General features: G+C 61.6%; 2 protein-coding genes across 6 annotated transcripts in view; one reads left to right on the forward strand and one right to left on the reverse strand.

The window, feature by feature from the left end:
• LOC120586317 (translation initiation factor IF-2-like) overlaps nucleotides 1-1793 on the forward strand; it is a 5091-nt gene extending 3298 nt beyond the window's left edge. Inside the window, exon 2 of the mRNA XM_039842875.1 lies at nucleotides 573-1793. Coding sequence (XP_039698809.1) covers nucleotides 573-956 — 384 coding nt within the window. The 3' untranslated portion in view covers nucleotides 957-1793. The remainder of the gene's footprint in view (nucleotides 1-572) is intronic.
• AHRR (aryl hydrocarbon receptor repressor) overlaps nucleotides 1-19234 on the reverse strand; it is a 50493-nt gene extending 31259 nt beyond the window's left edge. The window contains exons 1-3 of one of the 5 annotated variants that reach the window (XM_039842870.1): nucleotides 19113-19234; nucleotides 10451-10521; nucleotides 7550-7731 (exon numbers count right to left, since the gene is read on the reverse strand). In XM_039842870.1, the coding sequence (XP_039698804.1) occupies nucleotides 7550-7731; nucleotides 10451-10512 (244 nt within the window). In that variant the 5' untranslated portion in view covers nucleotides 10513-10521; nucleotides 19113-19234. Of the gene's footprint in view, nucleotides 1-7549; nucleotides 7732-10450; nucleotides 10522-17326; nucleotides 17631-17662; nucleotides 17855-18200; nucleotides 18300-18511; nucleotides 18531-19112 lie in introns of those variants that run through there. The other 4 variants (XM_039842873.1, XM_039842869.1, XM_039842874.1 and 1 more) reach the window with 4 other exon arrangements.
• Between the last annotated feature and the right edge of the window lie 6392 nt (nucleotides 19235-25626).

A 25626-nucleotide genomic window follows, 5' to 3' on the forward strand; every position in this document is an offset into this window, starting at 1 on the left:
CACTGCATGTGCGTGTGAGCACTGCGTGTGTGTGTGCGTGCGCGTGCGTGTGCGTGTGAGCGCTGCGTGTGGAGCGAAGACAGTGGCAGTGAGGGACAGTCCCCTTCAGCAGCTTCCCCGCAGGGGCCGACACGCACGACAGAGCGAGAGGCGCCTGGCGGGCGGAGGCCCGGGTGGGACTTGGGAGCTGGCGCGGTTGTGCCCGGCCGTGCTGTCCGCCCGCCCGTGCTGTCCGCCCTCCCGCCCGCCAGGGCCACGGGAAGAAGGGGTGGAAAGGGCTGGAGCTCTGTCGGGCAAGGAGGCGCCTCAGGAGGGGACAAGCTGGCCCCAGGCACTTGGAGAGTGAGGGCCGATCTGAGACGCGGCATCAAGTTGGTTTTAATAGAAACAATTTCTGTATTTTCTAAAATGCAGCAGGCGAGCTGCAGACAGCGCGCACTGTGACGCGCTCGGAAGGAGCCTCGGACGTGCGTCCCCTTGGGGCCAGTGCCGGGGGGAGGCAGTGGCCGCCCTCGTCTGCGGGAGCTCGGGCCTCAGGCCCTGGCAGAGACACACCCTCCCGCAATCCCCAGGTCACGCTGCAAGGAGCAGCCAAGAACGGCTCTTGGGAGGGAAGAGAACAGCAGCATCGTGGCTGCGCCAGGTCCCGCAGCCCCAGCGCCAACGCCGGGCCGAGCCCAGGATGTGGCGCTGTCGTCACGTTTCACCTGTCGGGAGGAAAGTTGACCGGGGCCGAGCTGAGGGCCCAGGGAACGTCTCTCAAGCCACGGCCACCCCGCCCCAGAAGGCGTTGCTGCTGCCGCCGAAATCAAATGTGTGTCGTTGCACTGACACCTGGGGGCTCCGGCGTGAAGATGGGCGGGTGGGAGCCACTCGGCCCGGACCCCGCGCTGAGTCCGGGCAGGCCGGCGCCTCGCAGGGACGGGCCCCGTGTCCTCGGCAGCCGTTCCTGCTGACCACAGCCCCAGGCCGGCCCCGACCCCAGCATCCTGGGCCTCAGCGCACTGCTTGGCTGCCAGACGGCATCTGGTTCCTGCACGCAGAGTCCACGGCAAAGTGGCTGACCACAGACTCTCAGACCGCACAACTCCACCTGAAGGCGGCGGCCTGTCCATCGTCACTGCCCTCGGTGTCCTCACACATCCGTCACATGCCACTGCACGTGACAGGCTCATGGGTCACGCATAATTCACCTCCACCGGGTGAGCTGACGAAGGGTGGAGGAGCCTGGGGCTGAGGCAGGCGGACTCCCTCGCACCCCACGGCACCCCGTCGGGCCAAGGCCATCCCCAGTGCCCATGGCCACCGCCGCCAGCTCCCGCCTCACCCCCCACCGCTGCTCAGACCACGTCTGTGAAAGGGGGTGGCCGAGGTGGCGTGAGAGAAGGACTGTGCCCAGAAATGCCCAGAGCCCCCGAGAGTCCACGGCAACTCGCCACAGGCCCTGCCGCCCTGCCGGCCCGCTCCCTGGACCCGCCGGCCCGGGGCCTGGCCCCACTGTCCCGCCACTGCTCCCGTCCGCCAGAGTGTCCCTTGTCCCCCCCAACGCCGTGTCCTGACTCTGAAGGCGGCAGCGAGTTGCTCTGCAGACGCCCCTGGCCGGGCTCACCGTGCTTCCTCGTAGTGACACCAAGGTTGCTCATCTTCGGGGGAACATCGCGGAGGGGACGCTGTGTATCCTGCGCGTGGCACAGGGGCCACTTTACTGCATTACTGGCCGACGGTGACACTCAGCACAGCGCGGCAGGGCCCCCGACTCCGAGTCGCCCGCTTGCGGGTAGCGCGTGTCTCGTTGAGCTGGGGCCCCTCGCTTCGTGGCCCGGCGTGTCCTGCACCCGTGGGCGAGGTCGCGTCAGTGTCTTCACGGGCTGTGGCCGTCACGTTCTGTTTCTTCTGAGTCGATTTTAACGAGCTGTATTTCTAGGAATTTACTCATCTATGTTTTCAAATTTATTGGCCTGAATTTGTTCCTAGTGGCCTCAAATCATCTTTGAACTGCCCCTTTGACATTCCTGGTGCTTTCTCTTTTCTCCTGGGCCAGTAACCCCAGACCTTTGTAAACATCATCATTTTAAACCACCTTATTCTATGTTTCTTTTCCATTTCTCCAGGGTCTTCTCCATTATCATTTGCTATGACTCTCCTTTCGTTTACTGGGGTTTTCTTTATCCAAACTACCAAACTCAGCGCTTAAGGTCACCTTTAGCCTTTTTCGTTTGTATATAAACAGAAGGTTTTTATTTCTAAGCATTGTGCTAGCTGCATCCCACACATTTTGATTTGTAAATGTCTTCTAAATTCCATCCTGTTTTCTTCTTTGATCTACGCATTATCTACAAGCGTGTTTACTTCCAATAAACGTTTTTCGAGTCATTTTTTTCATTATTGATTTCCAGCTTAATTGCACTGAGGTCTCACCATGCATTCTTCATGATTTTGTCCTGTGAAATTTGTTGACACTTGCTTTATTGACTAATATGTTTTTGGTACATTTGGAAGTTTCATATGGGGTTAAAAAGATGTAAATTCTATAGTTTCAGACTAGAATGTTTTACGTACGTCCGTTCGATGAGCCCTTTTGTGTGCTGTTATTCTACAATCTCTATTGATTTTTATTTGATCTATTAAATGCTGACCGAATCATTTTAAATCTTTCTCTCTGATGAACTCACGTATTTTTCCTTATTGTTCTGTTTTTTATGTTTTCGAGATCACGTTATTAGAAGCGCACACATCTAAAGTTACGTTCTCTGCGTGACGCAATGAATTCGTTGAGCGCCGCTCAGGGTCACTCCCCCACGGTCTGCGGTACGTTTTTTTTTTACTCCCAAATCGACTTCACGACGTGAACGGTTTCGTCAGTTCTTCCGGTCAGTATTTCCCCAGCTTTCGCTGCCAGCCGTGCTGCGCCTTTGCGAGCCGCTGGGGGACCCAGCGATGGCCCCGGCGTGGCGCGCGGCCTGGCGCGCAGGCCCGTCTTGCTCCCGTCGGCGGCAGGGCTGGGATTCTGTGCTCCCCACTTCCCCCCCTCCGCGCTCCCTTTTTCTCCTGTCCTCTCTCTTTTCCTCTAATCGATACATCGTCCCCATCCATTTTCTCTCCACTAGTTTGAAAGTTAAACCCCACTTTTTCTGTCTTAATGATTACCCTACAAATTTTATTAGAAGTTAGCCGATGACCCTCCAAAGGTCATTAAGAACCGCGGACTCCAACACGAATCTCCCGCCGCAAGTTTACGTGCTGAGTGGCCAGGGACCGACCGCGCCTCTGCCCAGCACAGCGGGTGCCGCCTGCCTGGCTCCCCGCCTGCCCACCTCCTCGAACAAGCACCCTTCCTGCATCTCAGACCTTCCGCCTGGGACTCCTTCCTGCTGCATGGAGCACCCCCTTTGAAAGCTCCTTTCACACGGCTCTTCGGCTCTCAGCTTCACCTGAGTTTTGGTCTCCGGGTATCCCCGTTCCTGCTGGCTCACCAGCGCATCTTAAAGGGCTCAGATAGCCTATCTTTCTCGTTCTGGCTCCTCCCCGCAGGAGGCCTGGCTGTCGCCGGTCCGCTGGAGACTCTGCCACACCGCGCATGTGGAGGTGGGGCCGGCAGCTCTCCAGTGCACCTGTGAGGTGACAGGTGCTCAGTGTGGGCTCCTTGGGTCGGAATTCTGGCCGAGGCCGCAGGACGGCAGGTGCCAACTACGTCCAAGTCCCACAGTGAGACCCAGTCCCCCAGGGGACCTGACTGGGCTGCCACGGAGGCGTCAGAGGTGACATGCCCCAGGCTGGGTGGGCCGTGCTGTGAGTCCCACACCCCACCTGCACCAGCAGAGGGTGTGGCGCTTCCTCCCGTCCCCTCGTGCCAGCAAGGGGCATCACGAAGACCGCTGCCAGGGCCACATGCTCCTGGGGCTGGCGGGGACACCGAAGCCTGGGGTGCCCAGGAAACCCACGGGGCAAGGCAGAGGCTGCGCCAGGAGCTCCCACCGGGAAGCTGAGCTGAGTGTGCGAAGCACCGCGTCCAACCTGGGCCGGAGGAGCAGGTTTCCTGGGTGGCAGGCGGGGCCCATGTCACAACTGCTCCAGACGGTGCCTGCAGGTGTGAGCGGAGGCTTCACCCTCGGACACCTGGGGCCACGGAAAGAAGTGCACGTGACAGCGGAGAGGACACCCTGCCAGTCCGCTCCCATCACACGGACCACAGGTATGAGCTTTCAGGAAGCCGTGACCGCACCACCAGCCCGGGTCCTGGCCCAGCCACGGTGCCAGCCTAGCCCTCCGGGTCCCCAAGCCGCTCGGCCTGCCTGGGGCCTGCGACCGGTGACATCGAGCTGCCTGGAGGGGCCAGCGAGGCCCCGGGGCTGCCCCTTTCTCTTGAGCCTTCACGAAAGTCAACACCATAGTCAACGACAACAGGAAATGTCAGGCCGTTGAGGCTGAAACTTCCCAGTTCACGTCCTTCCCGAAGGAGACGTTTTACACAAGCTTCAGTGCAAGTAGCTCGTCCAGTCCTGAGTCAGAAAGCACAGGGCAAGATCCAGTGTTTGTAGTCGGACTTTTTCTAACTGCACAGTGGAAATGAATTCAGGAAGCATTTCGAATTTCCTCTAAAGTGTACAACTTCAGAATCCTTGATAGAAAAGGCGTGATGGACAAATCGGGTTTGTTACAGCACTTGACTCAACGGTGACAGTCAGTACGCCCCCGCTGTGCAGGCCACCAACCTGCAGCAAGGCGTGACTCAGCCTCGAAGGCGCAGGCAGGCGCCAGGACGTCCCCTGCAGCACTGGGGCCGTGGGGTCGGGGGGAGACGGGGCGTCACCAGACAGGTCGTCACCGGGCTTCTGGTTAAGGGTGAGGCACCCGGTGACGCCTGACTCCTGGACCTGCCCGTCCAGCGGAACTGGAGTCTTTCCGAGACCTCCAACCCCGGCTGGCTGGGCACAGCTAGACTGGGCCAGAGAGGAAGTACCAGTCCCCTCCCAATCTGCCGGCCCGGAAGCCCGGTCTGCGTGGGCGTGTCAGAGGGAGGAGCGTGGTGACCGGCCTCCGGTGGCCCAGCACCTGGCCCGAGCCGTCCACACAGCCCCGTCGCTCCTCCATAATGAAGAGGCGCTTCACAGAGGCCAGGCTGGGGAGCCCGCCCACCCATCCTCGTACATGTCTCGGCCACTCATCACATCACGGTCCTCCTGCACACCGTGACGACACCCCAGGTCGCCCCACTGAACTGCCCCCAACACCCCTGGGACTGAGAGTGACACCAAGTGCCCCCGGGCGAGGTGGCCCCACTGCGGGGACCGGGGGATACGGAGGCCCACGCACCCCCCGCGAGGGCTGTCGAGGTACGTGGCGGCCAGCAGGCCTCCCGTGAGTTGTCACACATGCCGATGACAAACCTCTCCCCGAGGGACGCGGGGCCCCAGCCCGAGTCGGAAGGCCAGCTGGCCTGGTCTCCTCACAGCCCCCGGGCCTGGCAGCCAGTGCGGAGCCTGTAGGGGACCTAGAACAACACGCCCTCCTGCCCTCGGAGGCACCGCTGGCCAGGTGGCCCTGCACTTGTAATTCAGAGCCCCTTGGGGGGACATCACTTTCAGCTTCCGCTGGGAACACAGCAGCCTGTCACCCCACCACACAACAAGACATCGAGCCTCTGCAGGTGAGCAAGTCCTCTGGGCCCATCAGACACCTGAGGCCCCAGCATGCCCATACCCCGAAGTCTAAGGGGGCATGGCCCTTCCAGGGACAGAAGGGACCCGAGCCAGACACTGGACACTGGCAAGGACAGTCAGACAGAACTTGTACACAGCTCTGAGTGCAGCCGGCATGAAAACCGGGAAGACTGGGACGACAGAGGCTGGGACGGGGGTCTGCACACAGCTGGCCCCCAAGGAACCCAGAGCTGCTCACAGGCGGGAGGCCGGGCGAGGGTCCTGCGAAGGTCTTTGCAGGGGCAGGTGGGCGGCAAGCCCGGCACCCCAGGGCCGTGACGCCCAGCGCAGCAGGGGAGGAACAGGAAATCCCTCTGCCCCTGGAGAGGGCCCCACCTGAGACGCAGGACGCCTTGGTGCAGCCTGCAGGCCCCTGGCCCCTCGCCTCCTCCAGGAAGCCCTCCAGCCTAGTGACCTGGCGGCCCCCACTGAATCTCCACGTGGCACCCTGTCCTCTGCCGCCCTCCAGACCTGCTCTTCCGGAAGTGTTTCACGAGCTTGTGCCTCTAGCCCCGGGGACCTAGGTGGCAGCCTCTTAACCCAAAGGTTTAGAGGTTTTCTGGGGAGGACTGATCTGGGCTGGGTGCTGGGTACTCTCCAGGCCTGGGCTGCAAAATCTCAGCGCACTGTCCTTGTCCTAAGGTGCCCACAGGCACGTGTGTGGGGTGGACACAAGCAGGTGGCCTGGGGAGGCGCCCCAGAGCAGCCTTGGGCACTGCCGACGCCTCGGCTGTCTGCCCACGGGACCTGAGTCCAGCTCAGCATGCCCCACAGCCACACAGCTTGGGGCAGAAGGGCCTCTCCGTAAGGGGACATCTGGGCATGGCTCCAGACCAGCCCTGCACTGCCAACGAGGGGTCCGTGGCCCAGAGCAGAGCGCAGACACAGGTGGATGGGCTTCAGAGGGACAGGGAGGCGGCCGAAACCACACCATGCAGAGTCTACGCATGGAGCGGGGCTGTCCGAGCGACTGGGGTTGCCGCTCATGAGAGGCAACGCAGGCCTGGGGTAGCCTTGGGGGGTCGGCGACAGCACCTGGCTGGAGTGCGTGGGGGGCAGGGCTGCCTGCAGGTCCCTGACTGGCCACGGGAAGGTGGGGTGAAGGCAGCGGGCTGAGTCCTCAGGAAAACCTTCCTCCCTCTCCCGGGGGCCAGCGACAGGGGTCAGTCACTGCGTGGGAGGTCCTGGCCCCCACACCCCGCCCTCCTCACTGCAGCCCGAGGCGTCTGTTCAGCGCGTGAGCCGCCTACCCGGGCCGACGGGGGCGTCTGCGCAGCCTCCCCCCCCCCTGCCCCGGTGTCCACACCTATCTACTTGAGACGCGCACCTGGCCTGCTTCTCAAGACATGCCCTGAGTTCGTGATTTTGTAAGAAGCTCAGACTTAATGCAGGGGTGACGGTGGCAGTCACGGGCTTTAAAGGGTGGTGACGAACACGTTTCTTTCTTCACATGGAGAATGAGGCCAGGCCTGGAGCTCAGATGTGGGGCAGCACCGGAGCCACTCTGAGGGGTTGACACGCCAGGGACCCCGGGCCGACAGGGGCTGGCACACAGCAGCCCCGGGACAGGCAAAGCCTCAACACGGAATGAGCGCCCGGTGCTTACACCGGCGGACAGCAGCTGAGCTCAGCCTGCTCCTGCCCCCCACGAAGGGGACCCGCCTGGTCCCCAGGGCCTTGGCCATGAGCCAGACCAACAGGGGACACCCAGCCCCTGACCCTTCCCCCAGGCTGCTCTGCTTCATCAGCCTCAGCGACCCCTCTCTAAAGTTCCCCAGGACAAGCGGCGTGGCCGGCCGGTCCCACAGAGCACAGAGCGGGCCGGCCGGGCTGGGCGGGGCGAGTCCTACCTTGGAAGAAGCTCTTCACGCGGAGGTAGCTGACGCTGAGACGCAGCACCGAGAGCTTGTCCAGCTTGGAGACCACGTCGGCCGGGAAGGGCAGCAGGCTGGCCAGGTGGTCCAGCTCGGCGTTGAGCCGGTCTCGGTGCCGCTTGGAAGGGTTGGACTTCTCAGCCCCCGTGGCGGGCTTCCTGCGGGGAACCAGCGCAGTCAGACCGGGCGTCTGCACCAGTGGCCTCCGCCACACAGGCGGAAGCCTGTCCCCAACCTGTCCCCAGCCGCGGCTCCCCAGGAGCGATCAGCCTCAACATGGAGCTGCCCCAGAACGGACCTCGCCCGCTCCCGATGGCGGACGTGCAGGGGACGGCACCTCAGTCTGCGAGTGTCCCCTCCCGGGAGAGGGGCGGAGACGGAGGACGGCGGCCGGGGGTGGACACGGTCTCACGGTGCACCGGTGCCCGCGTCCGCGCAGCCACAGGCGTCCAAGTCCACACACACATGCACACGCACACACGCACACACGCACACACGCACACAGCCTGCTCAGGCCGGCGGCTCTGCCCCAAGTGTGGGCGGGAGCAGCCCCCCCTGGGCCTCGGTTTCCCCCCACAGCGGGGCAATCAGGGCCCATCCCCACCCCTCCCGCTGTGCGGCCTGTGGGTGGCCAGGGCCCTGGCTGATCCCCTCGGGGGGCACCTGCCAGGCCTCCCTGTGCACCCTCCCCGACCCCAGGCCGGCCCAGGTGGGCACTGCCTCACAGCCACCACCCTCGTCTGGCCCTCGTGCCCTGGGATGGCAGTCTGCTCACGTGGCCGCTTCCCGCCTCACAGGACGGCGTGTCCTGCGCCTCCTTCCTCCATCTGCTCCCAGACCAGCCGCCCCTGGGCTCCTGTGCTTGGGGCTCCCCTGCCCAGAAGTGCGCACTGACAGACAATCCCAAGAACTACAAACTCGTCCACGGGACAGCACGTCAGAGGGTGCCGGGACGCGGTTCAGGAAGGGATGACAAGGACATCTGGGCGTGGCGGGGTGCCCGTGACCTTGGTTTTGGCAGCGGTTTACACGGATAATGCCAAGCAAACTGTGCTTTAAATCTGGGCAGCCAGGGTACTCGCGAGTGGCCCAACAGAGACCCCGGGAGCGCCTGACACGCTGCTGCACCCAAGGACCCCCAGGACCCAACGGCGCGGAGGTCCACTATGTCTGCACCCACTGTGTCTAGCCCCAGGGGCCCTCTGGGGGCAGGTTCAGCCCAGGGGCCAGGCGCCTGTGAGTCTAACAGAATTCCATGTGCTCTGGTCACCCGCACCTTCCAGGAGAAAGATGGGCACGCACAGAGCCATCACCCACACCCGCCCCCGAGGACACGGCCCAAGAACACGGCCAGACCTCTGCCCGCAGCCACGCCCTCCACGCGGCCCCTGCGGCGCAGCCCACCTGCCCAGAGCCCTGTGTGCCGCGCCTGCGCAGTGACTCACCCACGTGCACGCCAGCTACCGGCTGCCGTCACAGGTGCTGGCAGTGAGCACGTGCGAACCGACACCCGCGGCCCTGAGCCAGGTCACCGCCCGCGGGCGGCTGCAGGCTGGTCCGCTGCGCCCCAGGTCCCGCGGAGGCGGGGGTGACGCGGCGCAGGCGGCGGGGACGAGGCAGGCACCCCGCACACCTGGGCCGCTGGTCGGCGCAGAAACCTCTTCAAACCGGGCCGGAACCGGGGGGGAGGACACTTTTCCCGAGTTTCGATCAGACGAACGTGCTACCCATTCACAACGTCAATGAGTCAAAGTTATCGCTCTCTGGTAAATGCCTCAAAGACCCATCGCAGGCCCTGTCCCTGGAAAAGACGTCGCAAAAGCAGGAGAGCTGGCTCGTTGCTGGCCCGCCCACCGCGGGGACACGCCCAGCAGCCGCACCAGCTCCGCTCTGCAACGTGACGACCGTGTTCCGCGGACCAAGCCCGTCCCGCGCGCCGCTTGGACACAGTTCTCACCACCGCCGAGGGGCCCTCCAGGGTCCAGGGGCCCCCCGGGGCCACCCTGCGCCCCTGCACCCTGCACCCTGCGCCCCTCACCCCGCGTCCTGCACCCCACACCCCGCGCCCCTCACCCCGCACCCAGCTCCGCAGTGCTCCGAGGTCAGGGCAGCCACACAACTGACTCAGGAGACAAAGTCCAGCCTCGTGGGCCTTTGCTGTCTATCTTGGGGCTGGTGGGGCCGCGTTCCTACAAACCCCTGAACCTCCCACAGAATCCTGCAGCCACCGGAGGCCTGGAGGGCGCAGGTCACAGAAACAGACACGGCTGCAGGTGAGCACGCATGGCCTCACGCATACACATGTGGGCACACGGCTGCATCGCACACACATGCACGCGCACACACAGCTAGGCGACAGTGGACACCTTGCAGGACCCCTGATGGAGGAGCCGGAGGCAGCCCGAGGGCCAGCCGTGGGTAGGTAGAGGGGCAGCGGGGTGCCGGGGCCGTGGGGTCCCCTCTACACTTCGGCGGAACCTCCCAGAAGCCCCCAGGCGGGAGGACAAGCCCCTCGCGGCCTCCCTCCATCTAGGGTAAGGCTCTCAAGGGAGGACTGGTGTGTCCCCCAAGGACGGGGTGTCACCAGGCAGGGTGCTCGCCAAAGGCCGTGGTGACCTCAAAGCCCTCCGCGTGGGTGTCGGGCCAAATTAGTGTCATGGGCCCTCGCTGGACCTTCCGTCCCAGTCAAGAGAGCAGGACGGGGGTCAAGGGGGGCGGCTCGGCCTCCACACACACCACAGGCCTCTGCGAGGCCCTCATCTCCCGGGGTCTCCACCGAAACCTCTCCGCGTCCACCGCTCCCAAACTGCGCGCTTCCCGCGGAAACGCAGCCCCTCCCGTCACCCGTGACAACCCGCGAAAACGGGCGACGCTTACTGTTTCTGGACCGGCTTCCTCCTTTTGCGCCCGGCGTACATGCACTCGCCCGGCGGGATCATCGTCTGCGCCTGGCGGGAAGAGCGGGCAGCAGGTTGGTCACAGTGAGGAGACCCCAGTGCGCGCACGCCCACCAAGGGCAGGTCCCCACCGATGGAGGCGGCAGGCCTCCGCCTCCCGCCCCGCCCCCCGCCGTCCTGCCACCGCCCCCAGCCCCCCCCACCGCCATTCTCCCCTCGCCATCTCCCCCCCCCCCACCCCCCCCATGATCTCACTTTTAGCCGTCCTGCCACAGCCCGTCCCCCTTCCGCCCGTCCTCCCCTCACCGTCCTCTATCCATGCCCCCAGCCGTCCTGCCCCCCCACGGTCCCACCCTTGTGAGTCCTGACATCATCACCACCCACGCAGGATGACCTGCCCCCCATCTGGCACAAGCCTGCACTGTGCAGCCTCACCTCACTCGTGCGAGGACGGCACCCCGGCCCACGCCTCCCCTTCCCCGGGCAGCGCCAGGGTCCCCAGCGTGGACCTTTCACCAGCTCCTACAGAGAACGGCCCTGGCTCAGAAAGCTCACGGTAGATAAAGACACGGTTATCGCAGCACCGAAGCCTCCCGCGCGCCAAGGCACAGCACGCTGTCAGGGCTTGTGCGGGAGCCGGGCTGCGGGTCCCCTCCCTGTCGGCGGGGGGTGGGGGTCGTCTTCCTCTCCCCATCCCTCCCCTTTATGGCCCTGAACTTCTGGGCCAGCAGGCTTCCTCTTTTCTGTATAAATTCTCTTACTCGACTCTGCTCACTCACAGCTGCTCCGGGCTCAGCTGACCGCACCCGCCAGCCTCCGCCGGCTGCGGTGCCGGACACAGGCGCCTGCCTCCTCTGGGCTCCGAGGCTGGTCAGCTCGCCCGTCACTTCAGGTTTCCGAGCAGTGAGGATGTCTAGGCTCACACGCATCCTGCGCACGGGCGAGCAGTGACCACTCAACGCCAGGCTCTTTGCCAACAGACTTAGAGACACGGTTAGGAGCCCTCGTCCGGCCTCAAGCGTGTGCGCCCTGGAAGAGGAGGCAGACTCAGACACACGCTCCCACCTGTGCAGAAAGTGCCGGAGAATGTGTCGAGGATCCGCTCTAAGTGTAGGAAACAGTCAGACTATAAAGATATGAGCAGGTAAAGTAAACGGGTGCAGAAAGCTACACCACGCAAACCAGTCAAAAGACGGTGGAGTAGCTACGAGTATCAGACAGAGTCGACCTCAAAACAAAGAACAAAGGAAAGTACCAGGGACAAAGAGGAACGACGGACGGGTCAGTGTTCCAGGAGGACGCCGCAGCCCTAAATGTGAATGCACCCAGCAGAGCTTCAAAGTCCAAGAGGCAGAAAAGGAAATCCACCAAGACAGCACCAGCAATCAGCAGGACAAGTCAGCTGAAAATCAGGGAGGGCACAGACCGTCCAGACGGCACAGCGGCACGGGCCGAAGCGGACGCGACGGCGCAGCACATGGCCGCAGGTGGGCGGACAGGACGTTCACGCACAGGACGCGTGCCAAGACACACTACATTCGGGGACTTAAATGTAAAAGAATAGAAACCATATAGAGTGTGTCCCCTTAGAACTATAGAATTACGCTAGAAGGATACATCGAAAATTCCCAAATATTTGGAAAGCAACCCATTTCTAAATAACTGTGGATCCAAGAAAGTCTCCAAGAGATGTAAAGGTACTGTGAACTGAACGAAAATGAACATACGGCGTATCACTCTGTGGGAAACAGCCGAGCGGTGCCTCGATGGGTAGTGTGAAATGTTTATGTCAGAAAAAGTTTAGAATAAGTCATCTGGGTTTCCACTTGATGCAACTAGAAAAAGATAAAATAAATCCAAATCAAGCCGAAAGGCAGAAATCGTTACCGAGGAAAAATCGATGAAACCGAAAGTCGGTTCTCTGAAAAGATCCACGAGATTGATTAAGCTCTGGCCTGGCTGATCAGGAACAGAGATGCGAGCCACAGTGTCGGGGGTGGAGCGAGGGACAGCACCACAGACCCCACGTACCCCACACGGAGAATGAGGGCAGTGTCCTCCCAGAACCAACCCGCACCCGCCTGCTGGAAACAGCACCCTTCGGAAGGGAGTGGGGGGCAAGGGTGTGGTGGGGAAAGAGCTCTGACACAGCTGCAATGCTGCCCTCATGACAGGGAGAGACGCCAGAGGTCTCTGCCCGCATGAAGGGGACCGGCGGCAGGCCAGGAAGAGGCTGCCGCGAGCACCCGGCCCTGGCTCGCAGCCTCCAGGACCGTGTGAGATCACTTTCTGTCACTTCGGCCGCCCGCCTACGGCATTTTGTTATGAGCAGACGAAGACAAATGCTGTCCCCACAGAGTCAGCGATTCAGGTGAAGCGGCCAATTCCTTGAAAGACATAAACTACGAAAACTCACTCAAGAAAGAACAGAGAACCTGCTCCACCGTATACCTACTCTGGCAATAAAAACAACGATTTCACTGGTAAATTCTACCAGTTTAAGCGATAAATAATACCAATTCTCTGCAACCCCTGGCAGAAAATTGAAGATATAATTGAAAATTGCCAGCTCATCACCCAGACCCCAGAAAGCAAAGACATCTCAAGAAGGGGGAACTCCAGACCGACCGCATTCATGAACCCAGACACAAAAACCCTCGCTTAGGTATCAGCAAACGGAGCCTGGCAGCGCGTAAACAGCACCACGTGTCACAAGCCAGGGTCACTCACGGTGTTCGCGGCTGCTGCCACATCCAGAACTTCATCAGTGTAATTTGCTATATTAATAAACTAAAGAAAAAAGTATGATCACCTCTAACATGCAAAAACGCATTGGACAAAAATCCAAAAACTCATCAAAGCAGGCGTAGACAGGAACGTAATTAACCCTAGAAAGGACATGTACAAAAAGCCCGCAGCCGGCATCTCACCCAATGGCCCAGGACGCGTGCTCCCCAGAGATGGGAGCCAGGCCCGGACACCTGCTCCCCGCCCAAAACCGAGACGCAAGCGCCTAAGTCAGGGAGCCGCGAGGCGGGGGCACAGACACGGCCTCCGGCAGCTGAGCCGGTGAAGTCTCAGGGAAAAGGGCTGTGCTCTGCCCGGCCCGGCCGGCAACGCAGGGGCGCCCCGCACGGCCATCGCGGGCTCCGAGTAAAATGCAGCGCTTCGGGGTTTCCAGGGGTCTAACCTGTGTGCGACTGCGGCCCTAAAGGAGGTGACAGGAAAAGGAATTAAGAAGAAATAGCAGAAATTAGTCCAAATGTAACGAAAACTGTAACTCTACACATTCCAGCAGGTCACTAACCAAACGCTCCTAGCTGGCAATAAACAAAATAACCATCAAAGCCGCCAGAGAAAACTGTCCCTGGGCACAGAGGAGCAAAGGTAAGAGTGACGGCAAACGCGTCGCCGGAACCGTGCACGCGAGAGGACAGCGGAGACCCGGACCCCGCGCCCTGTGAACCAGCTTTCAAACACGACCTGCAGTGACCCCCGGACGTGCGAGGCCACCGCGGCTGACCCGCCCTGCAGGAAACGGTGCCTTTGGGCCAAAGGAATCGGGTGCCAGACGGGACGTGGCCGACCGCGTGGGAAACAGCACAGAGCTGTTAACGATCTTCAAATGCTCGTTTTTAAAAGCCATGGTGACAGTGTGCTGTGGGGGTGAGGACGTGTGGGTGCCACGGGCATGGCAACCGTGACATGAGGCCAGGAGGGACCGCGCCGGGGGCTCCTACACCAGCCGTGAGGTGGGTGGTGGCCCCGTGTCCACCTACCGCCTTCAGGCTCGGGTCCACGCCTCCCCGCCCGCCCTGCACGCAGGAGCTGGATGCCTCGGCACGGCCAGGGCGGCACCGGCAGGAAGCGCAGGGACCAGGGGCTGAGCGCGGGCCGGGCCTCCGCGCCACGTGGCCCCACAGGCACCGCACCCCCAGCCCTCCACCGGCCCGCTGACACCGCTTCACATTTATTCTCTCAAATCACACAAAAAAGTAAGTTGATAGCTCAGAAAGCTAATTTTAAAGTCCATGTGCTTAGAGACGCACACTCGGCACGTGTGGGGTTTGCTTTAGCCCGGGGAGCAGAGTCGGGTTTACAGGAAGCCGCAGCAGCCCACGTGACAGCCGACCACCTATGCTGGTCGATGAAGAAGCTGTGCTCGTTGTAAAATTCTCTCCATTTCTGCAAAATATTTGAAATTTCCCATAATAAAAATTTTAAAAGCATAAAAAGAGAGAAATATGCCCTCAGAATAGACATACTAAGGTAGCCGATTTACGAGAAGCGTGCCAAGGACCTTCTCCTCGGTGAACACAGCCTGGAGAGCTGCACATCCACATGCCAGAGAACGAAGTTGGACCCCTGCCTCACACCATATGAAAAACATTAACCGAAATTAGTAAAAGACCCAAGTGCAAGAGTTAAAACTATAAAACTCTTAAAGAAAACACAGGGCTACATCTTCCTGACCTGAAACTTGGCAATGGACCCTCAGATGTTTCCAAAAGTGCAGGTAAGAAAGAAAAACCAGACAAATTGGACTTTATCAGAATTAAAAACCTGTGCTTCAAAGGGCACTATCGGAGGGGCGGAGAGACACCCGCAGGTGGGAGAAAGCATTTGCCAGTCACGTGAGCGGTAGGGTCTGGCATCCAGACCCAGCGAAGAACGGACAACACGAAGCCAGTAATTCGATTTAAAAACGGGCAAACAGCTTGAATAGATGTTTTTCCCAAGTATTGGTCAACAAACACGTGGAAACAGGCCAGACATTGTCAGTCACTAGGGAACTGTAAATCAGAGCCACAGCGAGATAGCTCTCGACACCCACTGGGCCGGTGACATCGGACAAATGGGAAATCACACGTGGGACGCTGAGACGGGGACCTTCATGACTGGCTGGTGGGAAGGCACAACGTGCAGCCGCAAACCCGTGTGGCAGGTCCTCAGGAGTCAAACGGAGCCCGGTGCGACCCGCAGTCCGTCCCCGGCCGAGCCCGAGAGAACGAAGCGTGTCCCGTGACATTGACATCCACGCTCCGCAGCGGCCGAGGCCCGAGCCCGGGCGCAGAGGCCCAGCGAGCGTCAGCCGGCGGGTGGAACTCTACGCAGCCATGGAAGTGCGTGCGCCGGGGACGCCGGAGGCTCCTCGTGACTCCGAGGGCACGGAACCCTCAGAACAGCAAGTCCAGAGCCGGGAAGTGGATGCGTCTTGCCAGGGCCCGAGGGAGGCTGGAGTGGCCGCGGAGGGGACGGCATTTCCGTGTGGGGTGAAGGAAATGTCCGCAATTAGACGGAGATGGCGCTGGCACAACTTTGGCAAAATACTAAGGAAACGCCACAGAACTGTACATTTTAAGTGGTTAATTTTATGTTATACGAATTGCACCTCAAGAAAAAATGCAGAGCATAGATTTATTCACCAAGCGAGTGAAAATTCTGGAGCAGAGAGAAAGGAGACGGAGCGGCCACGGGACGCCGTTGAGTGCCTGGGGAGGCTGCTGCGGGGGGGGGCGGGGGGGCGGGGCGGGGGGGGGGAGGCCTCAGCGGTTCTGCAGCTGACAGTGGGCACTGCGCCTGTGGGCCAGCCCCGGAGCTCCTGGCAGCCAGGCAACTTGAATATTAAGAGAAGGGACAGGGTCCAGGTGGCCAGATGCTTCCGGAGGGCCAGCCTTCTCAGCCGTGCCCCGTGCTGGGGCGCAGGCCAGGTCAGCCCTGGTGGCCGGAGGCCCGTGTGCACAACGGCCACCGAACTGCAAGGCCTTTCAGCTCAAACCGCCAAGTCCTGAGCTGCACCCAGGCCGGCCCGGCCCAGGCAGGGAGAACAAGCCGCGGAGGTCTCCCTAAATCCCCAGAGGGGCCGGCCTGCAGCCACCCACTCAGACACCCCTCAAGGTCAAAGGCGAAGGGATGGCTGACCTGCACCAGCCCCTGGAGACCCCTGCCCCAGGGAACCCCGTCCCCAGCACCACCGTTCCCCAAATGAGCCCCAAGCCTCGGGGCAGGGATGTGTGGGGTGGGGAAGAGGCCAGGGGACACTCAGGGGAGTGGCCGGTCACTCTCCATCCCAAACTCCCCTCGCCACAGCAGGAGCTGAGACAGGATCCAGGCTCATCCCGTGAGCCCTCTCCACCTTGTGCCCCCCAAACTCCCACAAAGCCACAGCCTCCCTGGGCATTTCCAGGTCAGTGCTTGAACAGCCTGGACATGCAGGTTATGGCGCCCAGGGTCAGCTGTGACCGTGGGCTAGACACCGCGCACCCAGGAGGCAGGGGCTGTCCGGTGTCCGTGCTGACTTCCTAAGCGTCCATGCTCCCCAGAAAGACGAAGCCTCCTCCACTGAGCCGCTTCCCGACAGAAACCTGTGAGGTGGATGAGAGTCCCAGGCCTAGACCAACTTCCTCTTCAACCTAAGGCGGCAGGGAACTGTTCCCACTGGGCTCCTGTGGCCTGTGGCTGCCAGCGACCAGGGCAGCACAGGGTGGGGCCAAGTGGAGGCCTGGGTACCGCACAGAGAACACGCGGGGAACGGCGGCGGGGGGGGGGGTTCCCTCCGGCTCTGAGCCGTGTCAGAGAACCCGGACTCCCCCACCAAGCTCCCCTCCTGTGGAAATCTCACTGAGTGTCCAGCTCAGGATACAGGGAAGTGACGAGCTAAGACCCCTCCCCACATAGCACCCCCCAGGGCGTGTAGCACCCCAGACTGAGCCCGGAAGGAAACCACTGGGTCTGAGTCCAACTCCACCAGTCAACGCCTTGAAGTCCTCCTCCACAAAAGGGAGGCACTGCCCGCCTCGCAGGGAGCCGCAGGACACAGCCCAGCCCCCTCCCCCAGCTCCCGCCGGCCACTCACCTGTCCACCACGAGTGGGCACGGTCTGCACATCACCCAAGGGGCCTGTCCACCCAGGGGCCTGCAGAAGCCAGGCCTGAGGCCCTAACGGCTGACGTGGGACAGGGGCTAGCCAGGCTCAGGGGCCCCCTCTGCTAGAGGCCACCTGGGGAGTGTCCCCAGTGGAGAGGCAGCTCACAACTGTCCTGTACCCAGAGCCTGGGGACAGAGGCCGGGGGCACACACTCACGCACCGAGGCTCTGCACGAGCCCCTCCAGCCTGTGGCTGGCCCCACAGAGGCCAAGCCTGCCATGATGACACGGGGGCAAATACCTGCAGGGCCCGAGGGGCACCTACCTCTCCCAGTGGAGTCGCTGTGGCAGCACTGGGAGTGCAGGTCCCCAAGGGTCCATGCCACTCACAAAGTAGCCGCCATCTGGGATTTCCAGCCACTCAGAACAAGACTTTAGGAGAAACTTTCTTGGAACCACTAACTGAAACGCAGGGAATTTCTGGAACATGCGCCACCCCCACCCCCGCCCGAGTGGGGGGAGCCCGGTGCCCCCGGCAGCACTCGGGTGCGGGGGGGGGGGGCGGTTCGGAGCCCCCTAGCCTTGCCCTAAACATTTCTGAAAGACACGCCTCAGAGCGGAGGGCACTTAGGGGACTCGCGCCGCGGGCGCGTCACAGGCAGGAGCTTCGGCGCACAGCGGGGCACGGGGGCGACGCTGCGGGAGAAGCCGAGGGACCGAGGGGCCGGCTCCGCCCGCAAGTCCCGCTTTTATTTTCGGGTGAGAAGCTGCCCGTCGGACCCCAGGGCCTGGCGACGCGGGGATGGGGTGGCAGGAGGAGGCTCCGGCGAGCGCCGCGGGAGGCGGGCGCCGGGGTCACTTACCGCCGGCTCGGCGCGGAGGCTCAGGCGCGCGCGGGAGCAGCTGTGCGGGGAGGAGCTCGCGCATCGCGGGGACCCGGCGGCGGCGGCGGCGGCGGGAGGACGGCCCCACCCCCGCACGCGAGCCCGCCCCGCCCCGGAGCCGCCGGGGCGGGAGGCGGCAGGGGGCGCGCGCGCACCCCGCCCTGCGCTCCTGCGCCCCCGGGGCCTCCCGAGGAAACTGTCCGCTCGGGGCGGGCGGCGTCCCGCGCGCTTCGAGGCCCGGTGCTCCCCGCAGCCCCCGTTTCTCGCCCCTGGTCCCGCGCCCCGCGCACCTGCCCGCGGTGCAGAGGCGCAAGGCGCGGGCTCGCCCGGCCGCAGGGTCCGACCGGACAGGTAAGGTGAGCACGACGCGTCCCGCCCCGCCTGCTTCAGGGGATTGTGAGACTCGAAAGTTTTGCAAACTATGGAGCAGTAATATGCGCAGCGGCCTCGTGCGGCGTCGCAACCCGGGACATTTCAGGTCCCGCCAGGCGGAGCGCACGGGCCTCCAGTCGCCCTGTCCTCGCTGGGCCTCGGGCAGGGTCCCTGCCACCCCCGCGGGCACGCGCCCTCCTCCGCTCCTCCAGCCCGCGCCCCTCGCGCCGCTCCCCCGGCCCTGGCGGAGCCGCCTGACTGACACTGTCCCCCCCGCCCCGCACCCGCTCGGGCCCCGCGTCCACCCCGGAGCTCCTGAGACACCCCGCGATCTCTGCGCAACGTCTGAGGGGCCCCAGAGACCCCGGCCTACTCTGGCGCCACCGCGGTCACCCTGCCCGCCTCGGAGTCGCCTCCCTCCCTGTCTCCCAGTCCCTTCCTGGCTCCCGGCCGGCCCCGCAGCACCCGCCACCGCTCAATCCGAGCCCCACCGACCCAGCGCGCTGCCGCGCAGCCAACCTGTAGCGGCTTCGGTTTCACTCCTGCCCCAAGGTCACAGCCAAAGATGTCACTCCAGGCCCCCACCAGGCTCTGAGCAAAATGCCCCTCCCCAGAAGTCACCACCCTCCTTCCCCCCGGCCTCGCTGAGGCGCTGACGAGCCACGTGCCTTGGGACCTTGGCACTTGCCGTCCCCTTAGGACAATGCTCTTCTCGGGGTCCCGTTCCTGTGTCCTCAGAGAGAAGACCCGCCCCACGTGGAAGGCGCCGCTGTCCTCCGTCTCCTGCCCCTGCTGTTTCCACAGCGCGCGCCCCGACATTACAGCAGGTGTCTCTCTACTCCCGCGTCTGACAGGTACACGCCCAGGGCTGTGCTATTTGCCTGCTGCAGAGCAGGGGCTGAAAATTTGGGCCGAGTAAATGGTTTTATGTCATTTTTTGACATGGAACAACGTGCAGCTATGTTGCTGCACGTTGACCCAACTTTTGTAAAGTGCATTATACACAGAAAAGTTGGGTGGGTAACAGAGGTTACAGGAGAACTTTAATTTCTTTTTATATTTTTTAAAAGTTTCGCAGTCCCTGAATGTTTTTGCAAGGAGCATGGGGTACTTTTGTACATTTTTGGTAGTTTTTTCTTTTTTTTAAAGGAAATATGTAAGCACGTGTATGATATTGGGGTACCTCTTGGGTCTGCTGTGGGAAGCTCAGGCCTGTGGGGGGCCTTGGACCCAGGAATGTGGGTGGGGACACCTGGGCAGCCACCCAGAGGGTTTGCAGCTTTGTAGTAAGAGCTGCACTTCCCCTGCCTGGGAAGACAGCACCCCCGTAACTCGGGGAAGCCACGCACGCCTTGCTGTCCAGACGTCAGTCTCACCCAGCCACCCCATCAGTCAGGGACCCTACCGGGGCCCCTTCCCGGGCAGGACAGGGACAGGAGGAGCCATGCAGCCCAAGGTGCAGAAGAAAAGCAGTGTCCGCCTCCCCCCTTCCCTCAGACTGCCCTGGATGGGCACAGGCCACTCGCCTCGGTCACCCCCTGGGCACATCCCTGAAATAGCCTCGGGCAGTCAGTGGGACTGAGCAGAAACAGGATGGCCCTCCTCAGAGAGGCCACTGGCCCTGCAGTCCTGGGTCCTCGGGGAGAGGTACCCTCTCTGGGAGCCTCTGGGAACCTCGCCAGGCAAAGTGGCTCCCTACCCCCAGGCAGTGTCCCCAGGGGCTCAGCGGTCACATCTCCCCCTGGCAACTTCAGTTCACACAACTGTTTGCAGTAACATCCAGGTGTCACCAAGACCTTGGGCATTGCCTGCCCCCATCCCCACCAGCTGGACACACCCCGAACCGCAGCCCAGGGGCCCTGATCTGCAGGCCCTCCCAGCAAACCCCAGGGCAAACAGGCTCTGAGTAGCTGAGCCCTCCCGTTCTCGCCAGCTGGGGACAAAGTCCTCTTTCCTGGGTTATGTCCTCCCAGGGTGACAGGGATGAGAGCTGGGGAAAGAGGAAAGCCAAGGAGCCACCCTCTCTCCCCACGTCTGTGTCCTGACGTGGCTGTCTTAGCGAGATGGGTGGGTGACGTGACAGCTCCATGAGCCATGACGGCCAAAAGGCTGGCCCTGCAGGAGGTGCTCAAGGCCACTTCAGGGCCATGCGCTCCGCGTCCTGCTGGCCAGCGGAGGAAGAGTCTGTGGCTCTAGCTCTCCACAGGTGAGCAGCTCCCAGCTCTGACCTCCCCGTGGGCTCGGCACCCTCGCCACACCCTCTGGCCCCCAGATACAGGCTGGCAGACGGGGTGCGCTGCCCCCCACAGCCAGGAAGCAGCCAGCCCAGGCGCCCGTGATGCTCCGGAGTCGGCCGCGTCGACTGCTTCGGCAGCCCTTGGCCCTGGATCCTTCTCTCCCGTGCCTCTTTTCCCGGAGCAGAGAAGGACCTGGAGCATTTTGTCAACAGCTGCTGAGCTCCCTGCTGTTGTCACCGCGGACCCCTCTCCCCCTCTCCGTCCCTTCGTGCTCCTGGGGCATCAGTGCCTGCGCCCAGGGCAAGGGGCCCAGGGGTCCGGCTGCAGGTGCAGAGCCCCGCCTCCAGGAGCCCCGACAGAGGCCGCAGGAAGGGGCAGGGCCACGCAGCGTTCGGGGATCCCCTGGACCCTGCGCAGAGGGTGAGGGGGTGAAACAGCCTCTGGGAGTGGGCTGGGCTGAACCCCCACCTCTCAGCGCCCCGCCTCTGCCAGGCCTGTCCTGGGCCCTGTTAGCTGGGAGCCAGGCCGGGGTCCCCACCTGAGGCAGACGCCCAGGGTCTCACCCAGCATGTCCGGTGGCGAAGCCCCAGGGGAGTGGGCTGGCGAAGAGGGCACAGCAGAGGCCCTGTAGGGCGCGCAGAAGCTGTTCCCTCTGACTGGGTGCCCTTCACCCCACACTCCACCTGTCCGCCCTGCAGCTCAAAGTTGTCGTCTCACAGGGGCCACCCTTACACCCCTCACTGCATGTTTTGGGTTTATGGTGCAGGGCAGTGCAGCATCATCCACCTGTGCCCTGCTACAGCCCACAGCCCACAGGATTTGGGAGGAGGGGAGGGAGAAAGGAGAAGCAGAGGAGGGGAATGGAGAGGGTGGGGGGAGAAGCGGGGAGCGGGGAGGGCCGGCCTCCTGCAATCTGCTTCCTGACACACTCACTGTCCTACTTCCTGCCCTGTGCTACCCCGACTGAACTGTGACTCATTTGCTTGGTTTTCTGGGACCTGCTGCTGTCCCCACATCCTTCGGCAGCTCTGTAGATTCTGTCGTGAGCTTTCCATGGGTTCCATGACTCAGACCATCTCCACCCCCCTCGGCCGCGCCCTCTGGGCCGCCCACTCACCCCTCAGCCTGTCCCCGTGGTTCGCGGTCCCCGATTCCCAGGCCCTCCTCTTGGTCCACTGGCTTTGGCTGGAGCACGTCCTGTAGGAGCCAAAGGGAGCAGGAGGGGCGTGTTTGGGGGACAGGCCACCTGTACGGCTGGCTGGAGGGCAGAGGTGAAGGTGGGACCCCCCCATCCCCCACTGCGGCAGGCAGGTGGCCTGTCCCCCAGTCTCACAGGCCTGCGCACCTCTGGGAAGGTTTGTGTGTCCCCCCTCTCCCCGGCCCAGAGGGCCTCCCAGCCCGGCTCACCTGTCAGCTCTGGAAAAACCCCCTCCCCCCACGCCTCTCCCCCCCCTGCACTTTTTTTGTTTTGAGATTTTCTCCCTGCAGTTTTTCCCGTCTTCCCCTTCCAGGTAGTCTACTTTTAATTTCTACAATTCTTATTCTGTATTTTCTTTCTTATTGAATAGGTTCTCTTTTTTTATTAAAATTATTGAGGTGACAAACGTTTCGGGTATACAATTCAACAGTACATCACATACGGCACATTGTGTGTTCACCACCCAAAGTTAAACTTCCGTCACCAGACATTTGACCCCCTGTACCCCATCTGCCGTCCCCTCCCCACTCCCCTCCGGCCACCACTATCCACATCTGGTCCCAGTCTATTCGTTTGCTTTCAGTTTCGTACCCCACACAGTGGATGCATCTCAGGTCATCTTAGAGACGCCAGCCTGCACTGAGTTCCCAGTGCTTCTCAGAAGGAAAGCCTCAGACGACCAGTTGCTGGGGCTTGCGGGGAGCAGGGTTCGGGGCAGGGGAGACTGCCCTGCCAGCACTGTGCACAGTGGGCTTGTGGGGGCACAGGAGGTACCTTCTCAGGACAATGACTTCTCTGACCTCCTGCCTGCCTGGGGGTGGGGGGCTCGTTCAGCCCCCTTGTGAGTGGCCCCAGGCTGTGCTGGGCCCAGCACCTCTTCCCACTCCCTCCAGGGGTTTTGGGAGCAGGCGTCTGCAGGCCTTAGACAGAGACTGAAGCTTTGCCTCCCTCCCCAGCTCTGCATCGCTGAGGGCCACGTGAAGGGCACCTCAGGCTCTCTCTGGGTCTCCGTCTTCCTGCCTAGAAAACAGGTAAGTACAGGCCCACGGGACAGAGCAGAGCCCAGAGGTGAGCTCACACATGTGGTGGGTGATGCCGGACAAGGTGCCGAGCCTTCATCGGGGAAGGGAGACTCTTCCCAACACGTGGTGTCGGGGCGACAGGGCCTCCACGTGCAGAATGAAGCTGGACCCTCACACCATGCCATGTGCAAAAGTTAACTCAAAATGGATCAAAGACGTAAACATAGAAAATAGAGCTCTTAGAAGGACACACAGGGGAAAAGCTTCATGACATTGGATTTGGCAAACATTCCCTACATAATGACACCGCAAGCACAGGTAACAAAAGGAAAACTTACATCAGAATTGAAAACTTTTGTGCATAGGGGACACAACAAAGCGAAAAGGCAACCGGTCACAGAATGGGAGAGAATAATCGCAAATCGCAGATCTGATTCGGAATTACTATACAGAACATATAAAGATATCCTACAATTCAACACTAAAAATACGACCAATTAAAAAATGGGAAAAAGACTTGACATCTCTCCAAAGAAGATGCACAAGTGGCCAGTAAGCACATGAAAAGATGTTCAGCATCACTAATCACTAGGGAGACGCAGCCCAGACCACAGGGAGACACCTCCTCACACCCACACACTCATTAGGATGGCCCTCACGAAGAAAGCCCCCCAAAACGAGCAGTGACGTGCAGAGATTGGGCCCTCGTGCACTGTTGGCAGAAACCTCAGATGGTGTAGCCACTGTGGGAAACAGCAGGGAGGGGCCGCAAATAATTCCACGGCTTCGCCGCTTCCGGGGTGTAACCGAAAGGACTGGCAGCAGGGACTTGAAGAGACATCTGTGCACCAATGGTCAGAGCAGCACTTCCCCCAGACGGAAGGACAGGCCGTGTCCACCAACATGATGGATGAGCACGAGATGTGTGTGCACGCGATGCAGTGTGACAGCCTTAATGAGAAGGGAATCCTGACACGGGCTGCCACATGGGTGAGCCTGGAGGACTTTATGCTGAGTGACATAAGCCAGGCACAGAAGGACGAACGCTGTGTGACGTCACTCATACGAGGTCCCTGGAGGGTCAGAACCACAGGGACAGCAGATGGTGGTTCGCAGGGGCCGGGGGACGGGAGGGAGTGAGTGTTTAATGGGGACAGAGGTCCAGTTTGGGACAAGGAGAAAGTCCTGGACATGATGGTGGTGATGGCTGCACAGCAGTGTGAACGCACTTAATGCACAGAACTGTGCGCTTAAAATGGTTAAGGTGACAAATTTTATCTTCCATACATTTTACCACCAATACACACAAACCAGGTAAGAACCCCCCTCTTTACCTATTCGTCCTGCTTTGTGTGCTCCAACGCCTAAAAGCAGACGTGGGCCAGCTTCCTGGAGCCTCTACTCTGTGGGGTCAGACATCGATCACAGTCACATTCACACACACGTGCACACTTGCACTCATATGTACACCCATGAGTAAGTCCACACTGCATTTATGCCATGGAGAAGTGGCGAGCTGGCTCCAGGCCCATCTGTTGGGGGCTATGAGGTGAGGGGCTGGGTATGAGGGCACATACGGCCCAGCCCCTCAGGTTCCTACCTTCCAGGAAGCAAGGTGGCCCCTCTGAATGGGGCACCTTGGTCAGAGAGGACAGGAGGACACAGTGGAGACGCCACGGGGGCTGACAGCCACACAGCAGAGAAAGGGATCTGACTTCTGCTCCACCTGCAGACCCCGCCCTCCCCAGGGGAGTGCTAACAGCCCCCATTGCCACCTACCCAGGTGGGTGGTGACACCTGCTGTGTCTCCAGACCTCTACCTCCTCCCCTCCTTGGCCAGATTCACCTAGCCTGGGACAGGTGACTCTCCCAGCTGGCCAGGTGGACTTTTGTGGTGACCTAGGTGATGGCCAAGATCAGGTGTCCTAATTATTCTGGGACTATTTCCTCCTGTGAAGTGGGGGAGGACTCCAGAGGTCTCAGGCAGGTTCTTCTGCCCCTGTAGGTCACATTAGGAGCTGGCCCATCAGCACCGTTCAGATGGAGGGAGCTGAGAGTAGATGAGGAGAAATGACCAGGGGACAGGAAATGGGGAATGGGGACGGGGAGCTGTGCGGGATAGGGTACAGGGACCAGGGACAGCGGTGGCCTCAGCAGCTGGCCCGGCTTGGCCTCCCCGTGCCCATGCTGAGGCCGGCAGCGCCATGGAGCTGGTGCCTGTCCCAGCTCCGACTCCGTGGCTTCGGCACAGCTGGAGCAAAGCGTCGCGGACACAAAGCTGCCGAAGTCGTTAGGTTTTGCAGCTTTTTGCAGTGCTGTTGCCCCCTGCACAACGGGAAGCCCACTGTCCCTGGTTCAGCGGCTTCTGTGAATCCAGGCTGGCAGCTGAGGGAGGGTGAGTGTCCCTCCCAGGCGTGACTGTGCTGCCCCCATGTGGCCGGCCGCGGCTCCAGGCTGCTGCACGTCCTTCCTGTTCTGACGGTGAGGCACCCGGCTTAGCTCTCAGGCAGCCCAGCTCCCAAGCAGGGCCCCCAACCCCTCAGCCAACCTGCCTCTCCCGCCTTCCAGAACAGGGC

This window comes from Pteropus medius, unplaced genomic scaffold (genome assembly GCF_902729225.1).
Source record: "Pteropus medius unplaced genomic scaffold, Ma_sr-lr_union100, whole genome shotgun sequence".
Taxonomy (NCBI): Eukaryota; Metazoa; Chordata; class Mammalia; order Chiroptera; family Pteropodidae; genus Pteropus; species Pteropus medius.